The sequence below is a fragment of the Scatophagus argus genome, chromosome 21, assembly GCF_020382885.2.
Source record: "Scatophagus argus isolate fScaArg1 chromosome 21, fScaArg1.pri, whole genome shotgun sequence".
In the NCBI taxonomy this organism is placed as follows: domain Eukaryota; kingdom Metazoa; phylum Chordata; class Actinopteri; family Scatophagidae; genus Scatophagus; species Scatophagus argus.
This window is the reverse complement of record NC_058513.1, coordinates 16,472,696-16,484,482: the sequence shown is the minus strand read 5'-3', so window position 1 is coordinate 16,484,482 and position 11,787 is coordinate 16,472,696. Positions and strand designations below refer to the sequence as shown.

The 11,787-nt window shown below is 44.0% G+C and overlaps 1 protein-coding gene across 1 annotated transcript in view; it reads right to left on the bottom strand.

Moving 5' to 3' along the window:
• Positions 1-1,625: 1,625 nt before the first annotated feature.
• The window catches only part of sema4gb (sema domain, immunoglobulin domain (Ig), transmembrane domain (TM) and short cytoplasmic domain, (semaphorin) 4Gb), a 31,960-nt gene continuing 21,798 nt past the window's right edge, over positions 1,626-11,787 (bottom strand). Inside the window, exons 9-15 of the mRNA XM_046376502.1 lie at positions 11,348-11,523; positions 9,334-9,472; positions 9,019-9,241; positions 8,505-8,620; positions 7,992-8,146; positions 6,539-6,600; positions 1,626-5,909 (exon numbers count right to left, since the gene is read on the bottom strand). Of these exons, the coding sequence (XP_046232458.1) occupies positions 4,942-5,909; positions 6,539-6,600; positions 7,992-8,146; positions 8,505-8,620; positions 9,019-9,241; positions 9,334-9,472; positions 11,348-11,523 (1,839 nt within the window). The 3' untranslated portion in view covers positions 1,626-4,941. The remainder of the gene's footprint in view (positions 5,910-6,538; positions 6,601-7,991; positions 8,147-8,504; positions 8,621-9,018; positions 9,242-9,333; positions 9,473-11,347; positions 11,524-11,787) is intronic.

The window sequence follows — 11,787 nt, the reverse complement described above, 5'->3', positions numbered from 1 at the left end:
GATGTTGGCAAAACAACTGACTGCTTTCTTTGCACTTCTCACCCTGAATTCATCATTTTTTGACAGCAAAAGGCATGCTGGTTGACCCTGGTTTTTCTCCGCCGGTGACCCCAGTGTTCTTCTCAACAAAAGTTGTAATCAGATGAATACAAATAAGCAGAATACATGAAAGATGCCCAAGGGTCAGATTGCTTGTTTCTGTGGATTGATGGATACCAGTCATACATATCACTCTGCTCACAGGAAATGGTAAATGGCTAAATGTGAAAATTTATGTAGAAAAAGAGCGTGAGATGACTGCAGAGGATGATGATGAGCGAGAGACGGTGGAGTCGACCTCTGCGGCGGGACACGGATGCTGATTCCACTCGTTTGCCACCAAATATCCACTCTTGTGCTGTATTTTTGAGCAGAATGCGGCCGCCCTCTCGCTTTAAATTATCCTCAGCCATATAAGCTGCTTTTAATCGCTTAGCCCATAAAAGTGGCTGAATTTAAACGATCTGTAAACTGTGGGTAAAATTAAACAAATTCATGAGGGACAGAGTGGTTGCTTTAGCCTGGTTTTAATAAAAGTGTGGAATCGAGGCGTTAATGGCTGGTGATGCGAAAATGTTTTCTGTTGTCTCATGCTCACTTCCTGCATTTTAATTTATCTGTGGCACCAAATGCAGATATCAGAGCCACTGTGCTGTCATCACACCCGCTCTCCCCAATGGGATCTGGCACAGCTAGACCCACACGAGGACATTAAAGGCTCTAAATAAAGAAACTGTTGCTAAGTTACTGCCTTGAACGCTGCTCTGAAAATGGTCATTTTACACCACCCCTACCCTTATGCTTAAGCTATTCCTTTGCTCTGTCAGGGTCATGTATGTATGAAAATGAGTATGGGATCATGTGGGCTCCATTCCCAGTGGAGGACAGTGGCCTTAATGTTTGCCACAAGCTAAAAATGGCCAGCGTCTTGACAAAAGGATTTGGTGTGAACATGTTTTGCATGTAATTTCCTGACTCCCCCTCAGGGTTGTTGACATTTTTTTTTTCCTCCCCAAAACTGAAGATAATGCAAATTACTTTTTATCTGCACAAAAGCAAGTGGAAATTTAATGAACTCAAATAAATAAGACATGAGAGACAATTTTTTTTAAAGAGTCCTGTGTGTAAACAGCTCAGGTGTTAAAAATATCTTACAAGATGCAAAGATGACAATTCAGTCAGTTATATTCTGAGAGAACCACAAAGTTCATACAGAAAATACTACAGAACCAGCTTAATGGAAGGTGTCACAGCTTACAAGTATACTACATGACTTTTAACAAAGTACTTGTGCAAATTATCTCTTCGAACCAGTTTCCTTGGCCAGTACCTTGAGAAATTATCAACATAAAATATCCTGCATACTGACACAACTAGATGTAATTAAAGTCACTGAATTAGCAAAAACAAGTGCTTCACTGTGGAACTGCGTGCACAAACAATGTGAATGTAAAACTGGTAGCCAAAACATAAGCTATTTTTACCTAAAGTCCATGGTACAATATAGAGTGCAGAGCCAGCGTTTACTGAGCGCAGATTGTCTTTAAGTGAGAGTGAAGCAGCAGCAGCAGCAGCAGCAGCGGTGATTCAGATTCAGATGAAGCTTTTAACTTGTTCAGGATGGTGACAGAACTTGATTCTGGAAGCTTCCATATAATACATACATACAGTGACATGCTGAACTTGATACAAACATTTCAAACATTTCCTCTCAATTATGAGTTAAATAAAATGAAATGTTCACATGATTTGCACATGATTTGTCAGCACAGATCAGAAAACAATATCTTTAAATCTTTCTGAGCACTTTTTCTACATTATAATTTAGGGACATAGATTCATATCTAAGCTGCCACAAATCATAACATCAGCTAGAAATATATTGTGTTTATAAGCTAATGTAGAAAATTCAGTTGTTTTCTGATGCTTTCACAAACACAAACTCCAGGACCCTTTGAAAACTGCTTCTAATTGGTTAGAGGGGGACCATCATGGCTGTTTGTAAACTCAGCAGGGTCCTTGAGAGAGTGTGAGTGTGAGCAGAGAGAGTAATAGATGATACTGTCATGCAGAGGTGATGAGACGGGAAAACAAAGTAGGCAGCAGGGAGCGAGAGAGGGGAGGAATGAAGATGAGGATGAAAACAAGCGAGAGGACGAAAAAGGCTGACGAGAAGGAAAGCTGGAACACATGCGATACATACACAGCTTCTGCCAACACGTCCAATTGTTTTGTCATCTGTTCTCTGCATGGCTGTCCAGGACACACATTTCAGGTCCAGTGGCCAGGCAAAATTAAACACTTTTTCAGCACTAACCGACAGATAATTTATAGTCGGATATTCCCCACAAATGTGAAAGTATGTCAAGTACATGCGATATTGGTCCGATAGGATGTGAAATGTATAAGAGCAGGTCATCTGCATACAGTGAGATTTTCTGTCCAGCTCCCCCCCAAATAATATCCATGTTTGGATTCATTCATAAGGACAGCAAAAGTCCCTGGCTTGTGCCACAGTCAATAGGAAAATATTTAGAAATATTTTTATTGGAGCCACACAAGAAACACAACAGCTCTAGCCAAGTTCTAAAAATATTTTCCTGGTCCGAACTCTGAGTAAGCCCACTCAACCCAATCTACTGTTTTTATGGCATCTAATGAAATGATTGATAACATACATTAAAAAGATTTCTTCCATCAAAAAAAATCTATTTATAATAAAATCTGTCTGATGTTTTGAAATAATGTAGGACTGCACAGTTTTTAAATTTTCAGTATGCTTATAATCATCTGTCTAAAGGTGTTAAACCTGTTCCTGATGGCCAAAATGCCTGCCAACATTCCCTGTGACTGTGGACACAGTTTTGGGCCATCTCTCCTCAACAATACTCATGGCGTTACGCTCAGATGTACATACAAAATGTGACTAAATTTGCTGTGCAAAGATTTAAAAAAGAACCTCATAAGCAAGCAAGCAAGCACATAAATGCTTTATTTGAATCATACTGAGGCCTTAAGTCAGACTGAATTTCTTCCATCCAGATTTGGGCATTTATCAGTCTCCATAAAGTGCATCGTCTGGACTATACTCTCAACCAAAACAAGTTCAGAATAAAGTGTTTTACAAGGCAGACAAGAAGACCTGCAAGTGCAAAACAGCTCCTGCCTTGTCGCATCATCATCTGTTCCCTGCATGGCTAACCAGGACACTCAGGTCAAATGTTTCCTGTCTGCTTCTACCTGCAGAGACGACAGCGCCCTATGCAAACGGACAAGAAGCCCCCCTCCTCTCTCTGCGGAGGGGAGCCAAGTGCTGCTGTTACTGTCAGCGACTCTGACAAATGCACAGTCGAGTCGCCACAGAGGGCTGCCACTGAGTCACTGCTACAAAGCTGATTCAACACTTTGCAATAAAGACAGATCTTTATTTTCCACCGGCCGTGACACGTTTACAAACCACTCAGAGATTCATTTCAGTCACTTCCCTCTAAGTTATACATGTGCTATTTAATCATAGCACTGTTCACCCTGCCAAGGAAATACTGTGGGCTGTGCAGCTCTTGTTGTTTTGGCATTGCTCTGATGTCAGGTAAACACAGAGGACACCTTTGTGGGTTGCACATGTGAAGGTCTTCTCCAGTGCGATTTGGCGACTCGCCACCAGCGACTCTTTCACAGCGGAGGACAAACACAAACCTGATGAAGAGCATTTTGCCTCTTTGTAACATCATTTTGAAATAATCTGGTGTTTTAATCCCTCTTTGACATAGCTGGCACTGGCACTGCTCTTTAATAAGCTACTGTCCTACAGCTGCATGTCTTTTCTCACACAGATGCTAAAAACAGAAAGACACCAAGAAAAGAAATCCAAATTGTTTCACAGTTTGCCACAAGTGTTTCCACCAGCAACGACACAACAAATTGCTACCAACGGCTGCAACATGAGAACAGAGGAAAATGGAGAGTGGTTTAAATAAACTCAAATGTATGATTTGTCTTACACTGTAACAGAACCCTTAAAATGATTCTCAACACAAGGTCTATAGTTTCAAGCAGACAACTCCTGTGGGCTTGAAGGGTGGCTGTAAAACGACTGTATTTCTGCTTCATGGAGAACAGAGGCTTGCAGTCAGAATGAATTCATGACAGTTAGTTGATTAATCATCATTTATGAAGCAAAAGTGCCAAAGATTAATCATGAGAACAACCATTAGTTGCAGCCTCGATCTGGACAAAGTTTTCATTGTTAAAAATGACATTTGCTGAACCAGTCTTGCAGCTCAGTCTTCTTCCCATGCTTGCTGGATACTTGCATATCCTTGGAACTTGTTTAAACTGATAAATAGTCCTTTAGTTTGGTAGATGAGTGCATTTGTAGAAAGAGAGTTGAGGGGGTTCAGCTCGGATTTTGGGTGGAGTATTACTTTAAGCTCCACAGGAGGCTAATATGACATGGCATTAAAAACCTCATGAACACTTCTACAGTCTCAGAAAATCGCCTCCTTGTCAGATTTTAAAAAATTTATTTACTCATTTCGCCTTTTTGTGTCGTCTGACCACCATCTTTCCCTAGAGAGCCGACACTGAGGTAGCATCATTGTGCTCCCTACTCATTGTCATTTGTAATAGTGCAGTGTATGGGGCAATTTTTTTTCACAGCTCCACTTTTTGAATAGCAGTCTCAGGTTAGTGTGGTCCATTGTTGAGGTGAAATAATGGGCTATTTGTCAGGGCAGACACAGGAGGCTGCACATTTCAGATCAGGTTAGGACACGGCCTGCAGGTACTCTGACACTGGGTAAATAACAGCAGCATTTGATACAACAGTCAGTTTCCCCACATCTACGGGTCACCATTGGGGTAAAAATAAATAACTGTGGGACAAAGACTGAGAAGTCCTTCCTAGATGGAGCTCTCATCAGGTTCCAAGTCCAGCTGTGTGTGTTTCCTCTTCTCCAGGATCCTGTTGAGCTCCTCCGTGAAGGAGTGGTAGAGCGGCGACATGCCCTCGGAGTCGGCCTGCCTCAGCAGCACGTAGCTGTTCCCGTTCATCTTCCTCAGCACGCTCGGCAGGGTGGCTGACAGCCCGTTGGCGTAGTCCATGTTGGGCAGAGGAGGTGGCATTGGAAGAGGTGGGGCTGGGGGAGGTGTTTTGGTTGGAGACAGCTGCCCCTCACCTGGAACTATCTGGAGGAAGCCGTCACCCAAGTCCCCGAAAGTTGGCACCGAGATGGACCGACGATCCTGGCGGCCGTTGCAGTGGCTGGAGATTGTTTTAAGTTCAAGATGGGAGCTCCTCTTTCTCTCAGAGGCCCCGAGGACGTGCAGCCCCTGCTGGGAAAACTTTCTGTTCTGCGGGGCCCGCCTGGTGCAGAAGCTCACATAAAGCAGCACCACAGTCAACACCAGGCAAAGCCCTCCAAGAACCGCCACCAGGGAAATGTACACAGCCTCCATGTGTCTGTAGGTCTGGAACTCGGGCGCTGGAGGCAGCGGGGCAGGAGGTGAGGGCAGGGGCTGCTCAGTGGGGCTGCTGCTGGAGAAAATGGTCGGGCTTGAAACTGTCGTAGGGTTAGTTGTAGCTGTGGGCTCCACGGGGAAGTACGAGTCTGTGTGCACCCTGACCATGTAAAGATACACCAGGACTGAGACGGAGTTCTCGACAGCAAAGCAGCGATAAGACCCGCTCTGCTGAGCACGAGCTCCGATTATGAGGAGGCCATCTGTGCCGATGCGGTAGCCCGAATTGAGGCCGTATCCCTGGAGTTCTTTGCCGTTGAGCGTCCAGCGTGGAGTTGCCAGGTTGGAGCGCAGTTCGCACTGGAGTAGCACATCATCACCCGCCATCACAGAACGCCTCCGAAGGACCACTGAGCAACAGAAAGTGTGGACAAGAGACATGAGACGGGGCTAAAAAGAAACAAAACAGGAGTGAGAGGAGGTAGAGAGAGGAAGTTAAAGGGTTGGAGAACGTGAGAAAGACAGCAGGACAGTGAAGTGGTGAGATGTCAGGTCACTGCGGTTACATTTTCAAAGTGCAGGTGAGCAACCTGAGCGGCTCAACCTTTCAGAATCATCTTCCATCACATTTCATAAGCCTCTTTAAATGTGGTGAGCCCCGCAATGCAGCCAGCGCGACCGCCTGACCTCCAGCAGGAGAGAAGAACTGATTAAAATGTGTGCGCTGGGACCTGGGGGATGGGTAAGGAGCGTACACCTATGAAATCCCTTAATAACTGCTAAATGCTTGGGTTTTCAGGCAGAGAGAAAAGAGTGTTGGACTTTTTCACCCCATAATCTGTGTGTGTGTGTGTGTGTGTGAGAGAGAGAGAGAGAGAGACAGAGAGTTAGAAGGGAATGGATGGGAAGTGAAACTTCTGCAAAATTCAAAGTGATGTTTGTTACATAGTGCATGTACACTGTGTGCTTCTGTGTGTGTGTGTGTGTGTGTGTGTGTGTGTGTGTGTGTGTGTGTGTGTGTGTGTGTTTGTGCACATACCATTTCCTGAGTTCTCCTTACAGCCCCTGATCCCTCTCAAGATATCCTGGGTTAGGTTTGACCTGAAATAGGGTGACAATATAGGCAACAACAACAGCGAGCGCCAGACAAACCTTGAGAATTAAATTAATCGGGAATTAAATGTGACATAACAACACGAACAGCATTTCTACATCGTGAAAACAACCTGCATGGCTGTATGGAACCAGCAGAAGCAGCCAGCAGAGACAGCATCCAGCTTCTGCAGCAGCAACGCAAATTTTTGCAATTTTAGATCCAAGCACAGAGGATTGTTTTAACCAGTTCAATGCAGAGCAGCAGTCAAAGTGCTAAAGGAAAATCCCGCCACAGCTCCCCTCCTACACTTTTCACTCCTCTTGAATAATTTGTTTGAGAAATTAAATGGACATTGCACAGCATTAACGAGAGAAATGTATGTTCTCCCATTAACATTCAGTTCTCTGCTTTCTCCAAATGTGATGCTGCCTTCACACAAATCCACAGGAGAGGCTGATGTGTCTGCTGCTGCTGCTGTAATGGAGATTTAGATGTCTGCTACTCACTCATGCAGAGCGAGTAAAGAGAAGCACGACCGGCCTCAAAAACCAAGCCAGAATAATGTCTGTTAATGTCTCTGAGTTTGAGTGTAATGTGCACTAGTTTGAATCCATCCGCACTCATATTAACACTCACATGTTTTCTGCACTGAATGGGCTACATGTAAGAGAGAAGCTCTGTTTTCAAATTCATACTTTTTGTCTAATCTCCTAAGCTCCTGCTGAGCTGAAAGGAAAGAATCCAGGTCGACTATATTGTCTTAGACCTGCTTTCATAGAAATTCTGTTGGAAGGGGAAATTAAGCCGTATAAATAATTAATTAGACTCTGGTATTGCTGTTGGGCCCAGGACAAAGAAATAAACATCAACCAAAAAGGTCATGTAATGCAAAAATGTACACTATGTAGAAATGATTCAGCTCTGTTTGGAGGTTCATAACGCATTTCAAGAGCTGATAACAGTAATGATGTATTTAACTACCATGTCATCACCTTCTCTTCTCAGTTTGACATTTATTTACTCTCTAATCTTTATTACTTTATCAATACTTACAATGTCACAAAATATTTTCCCTGAAATTACTAAAACTTTCAATTCATGGAACCCCAGTTTTGAAAATTCCTGTGGCTGTCATATAAATACATGCACCAGCACATAGAGAAGAAAAGGGAGTTTCAGGAGGAAATGAAAGACACCAACAAGCAAAATAAACAGATGGAAATACAGACTCTGGTTCTGTGATGAAGCAAAGCAAAGTTAACCATCTCAGCAAGAGTCTGGCTCGCGTCCCGCTAAATGCGTGTCACTTGTTTGTCTCCTCACTGGAAATGTGCACTGCTGTCTGCGTGCAAAGATGCATCAGCATTTGTTAGTGTACGAGTGTGCGTTCCCTCACCTCTGAGCACGTGAAGATATTTCCACACACTCCCTCCCGTCCCAGCCACAGAACGGATCTCTGGCAAACACGCAGTCATAACAGGAAGTGTACCTCCGACAGACCGACATCGGCACCTGCACCAGTCCGGAGCCGGAGCCGACGTAGATACTCCGCTGCAAAACAAAACATCATCTGTTCCTACCAGGTTTGCATCTTTCTCTCTTTGTTTTTTGAACTCTAAAGCCTTAAATTACAATAGGAAACACAAGTTTTGGAAACAACTGGAATCTGGTAATCAATCATCAATTACTGATTGGAATTTGGTAAGAGATTTCCATTGCCTGGTCAGTGCTCAGCTTATTATTATCTTATTACCAACACTTAACTTATGCAGCCATCTAGTTAGTACAAAAAAGCACTGAAATATTCCAAAAATGTCAACAGCATGCTTACACTCCTTTTGAACTCTGGCGTAAACAGTCTGTTTTAAACTCTCATTCAGTATAAGCCTACATACATGAACATACATACCAGAGCAGAGGATATGACCATGCTCTCTATGGGCTGCGGTTTGTCAAACAGCTGCAGCTCCTCTATGATGTGCATTTCTCCATCGATGTCTACAGTTCGGTGCAGCCACCCGTCATCTGTGAGAAAAGGTACACACTCATCAAACAAGAAAGTTATACTAACTTTGAGAGGTGACACAGGTGAGTCCAAAATCGTTTATGTTCGGTGAAAGATGTTGTCGTTCTCTACGTTCCTACTGTCAACAAAAGTCTGTGGCTCTCAGCATCAAGCACATTCATCCCTCCTGAGGACGTAACATGTAGGATGTAACAAACTGCTCATATAAAATGTGATAAGTGATGGCAACGCTTAGAGCTAACCGGCTGCAAAACTAACAGCAGTCCCATCAGCTGTAGCTGTACTTTATGATAAGCATGCTAACAGGCTAAACTGATCAGTGCTGAGCTATACTCATCAGCATGTTAACATTGTGTCTTTTCATGTGATCTGTTGACTTCTCAGCAGTAAAACTAACCAGTTCCCAGAAACAGAACAGTATAAATGTTCCCATCCAGCGCCGGCTCCTTGTGCACGGCTATCTTCACGTAGTTGACGCTCCTCTTGAACATGAGCGGGCGTGCCCCTATTGGGTGCACCTGGCTGGCCATCAGCGGGTGCCTCCTGGCGAAGGTGAGGACGTTGTCCGGGAGGTCTCGAGTCGAGTTGATGCCTTGGGACCTGTGCAGATCTGTTATACACTGATGACAGGCAGAAAAACAAAGGAGTCGCCACAGAGTAAAGAGCATCACAGTGAATCCTGATGAGTGTGGTTTTGGTAGATGAAACTTACGGCTCCAGGTCTTGGTTCTGGAACTTTGCCGGTGAACTCCCTCCACTTTGAGTCCTGCACCTCCATGTACGGTCCCTCAAATGCCTTGTGAACATCTGAGAAGGCGTACTGGCAGATAGCAGTTGCTTTGATATTCTTCCTGCAAAGCAATCCCCCACCCCGAAAACACACCCAGAGGACACATTCAGGATTAATGACTCAGTGCTGGATAAACACTGAGAGGTCACCCAGATCAATTTTCAAAGAGATCAAAGATTATAGGTGACAGGAGAAAAATATAACAGCACTGCAGAGCGCTCCTCTCCATTGTCTGAAACCTGTGGGCGTAATGGTGGTGAAGTTTTGTCTGTTGTGCTCACATTTCCCTCTTGGATCTTATCAATTTGTGGGAGTGCCATCACTGCCAGGTGTGTGATTTTCCCTCTTTATCTCCAGTAGCTACTCCCAGCATCCACTCCAGAAGGAAATGTTTGTTTAGCAGACTTTTCAACACCACACTCACAGGACTGAAACGCTGTGAGTCATAAATAAAGCAGTCCCATTTGTGGTTTTGGCGCAGCACCTGTGAAAGAAAAGATTTGTCCAACAACATCACAACAGCATGAGCTGGGGAGTTGGGAAGCAGGTGACCCTTCATCTTAAGCCCTGAAGGTGGGAGAAATGTCTGCGTCACATTCTTAAGTCCACTGTGGGCCAACCGCAGCCTTCAAAAGCATTCAGGTGAGAGAAATGAGATGGAAGTGAAACCAGAGTCTGTCTTCAAAAGTGGTGAGCAGCACAGCTCAGGGGCTTACTCATTCATGCACGCCTGAGTCTGAGGCACGGTGACGACTGCTACTCGCACAGGTGTGCAGCATGAAGAAAGACAAGAAAAGGCAGCTGCTGCCATGAATGAGGAGATCGGATAACCATAAAAGGAAGTGTGGCAGTAAAAAAAAAAAGAAAAAGGTAAAAGCAAGGGAGAAACAAACTGTCCTGTTGCAGTGATATCCTCGCCATCAGAATCTGAACACCCTTGGGACAGTTTCATGCAGCATGACTCTGCATATCAGCACAAACACACACTCACATCGCTGCCAGATTTTCCACTCTCACACTGTCACGTCACCCCCGACTGCAGCTCGCGCAGGGGATAAACAAATTAATTCTCTCTTTATCAGTTAATCTCTTGATTATTTTTACAATGAATCTTTGGGTCTAGGAAATGTCAGAACATAGAAAAAAGAAGTTGCCAGAGCCCAACGTCTGCAGATGTCTCCAAGAATATTCAGCGTGCCGTGACATAAACCAGAGACAAGAAGTAAATCCTCACAGTGGAAAAGCTGGAACCAGAAAATGTTAAGCTCTTTTGCTTAATTTAAAAATGACTGTTCACAACTTGTGAAAAACAGTTTGGAGGCTGTATATCCATGGGTTTGGAAAGAGAGAGATGTCGGGTGTCCATATACTTTTGGCCATGTATGTATCCCAAAAATAAACAAAACAAAAAACAGCCAACAGCAGTTATCTTCCCTTTCACTCTGCTAAGCTGCTGGGTTCTCCAGAAGGAATCAATCGTGGTTATTCTTAAAGATCCCTTCCACATCACGTGTTAAGGCATGCATAAAAATGTGTGTCTGACACTGATTTGCAGGGGGGGGGAAGTAAAATTACCACTTTAAAATCCTTAAAATGGCACCTACTCCCCCTCTCTCTCTTGTTTAGCAAAACCTGATTGTCCAACTGAGATTTGACTGCACCACCTGGCTGAGGCATGAAGCCTTTATGTCTGACGAGGATAGAAAACCACTTCACTGACAGTCATAATGTACAGAGACCTCACCGCGCTTTCACTTCAAATCCACAAACTTTTCAAATTTGCCAGGCTGAAATGTGAATAAAATGCTCCAAAGGATGGCTGATACAGAATATATCAGTGATACTGTCAGGCAGTTTGGAATATTTTTTACAAACTCCTTGAAGTTAATTGAAGGGGAAAAGTTATAATAAAAGCAAAGTTTCTGTTGTTTCTTACCATTCCAGGCCAAATATGCCATAAAAAACGCTGCTTTGAGCGTCTCGACCCTGCAGGACAAACACACTGCGCAGGATGTTGAGGTGCAGCTCGTATTCTGGGACTGAACACACCATTCTGGCCTTGAGGAAGGAGGTCCACTTCCTCTGCAGGGTCCTCTGGCCACCCCAGTCATTCTGCACACAGAGAAAGAAAGAAGGATGGATGGATGGATGGATGGATAGATGGTTAAACAAAGTCTCCTGAGCTGATTTATTCTGACACATACATTTACACACCACCACTCACATACTCAGTGACCACTAATGTGTGATTATTACCAAATCGTAATGTACACATAAGAAGTGAGGAGTCTGGTGAAAGTGGAGCTGAATGTTAGTGTGTTCCTACTTTAGCACATTTGCTCTAATTGCATTTCGGTAGCACTGGGAGGCGAGGCT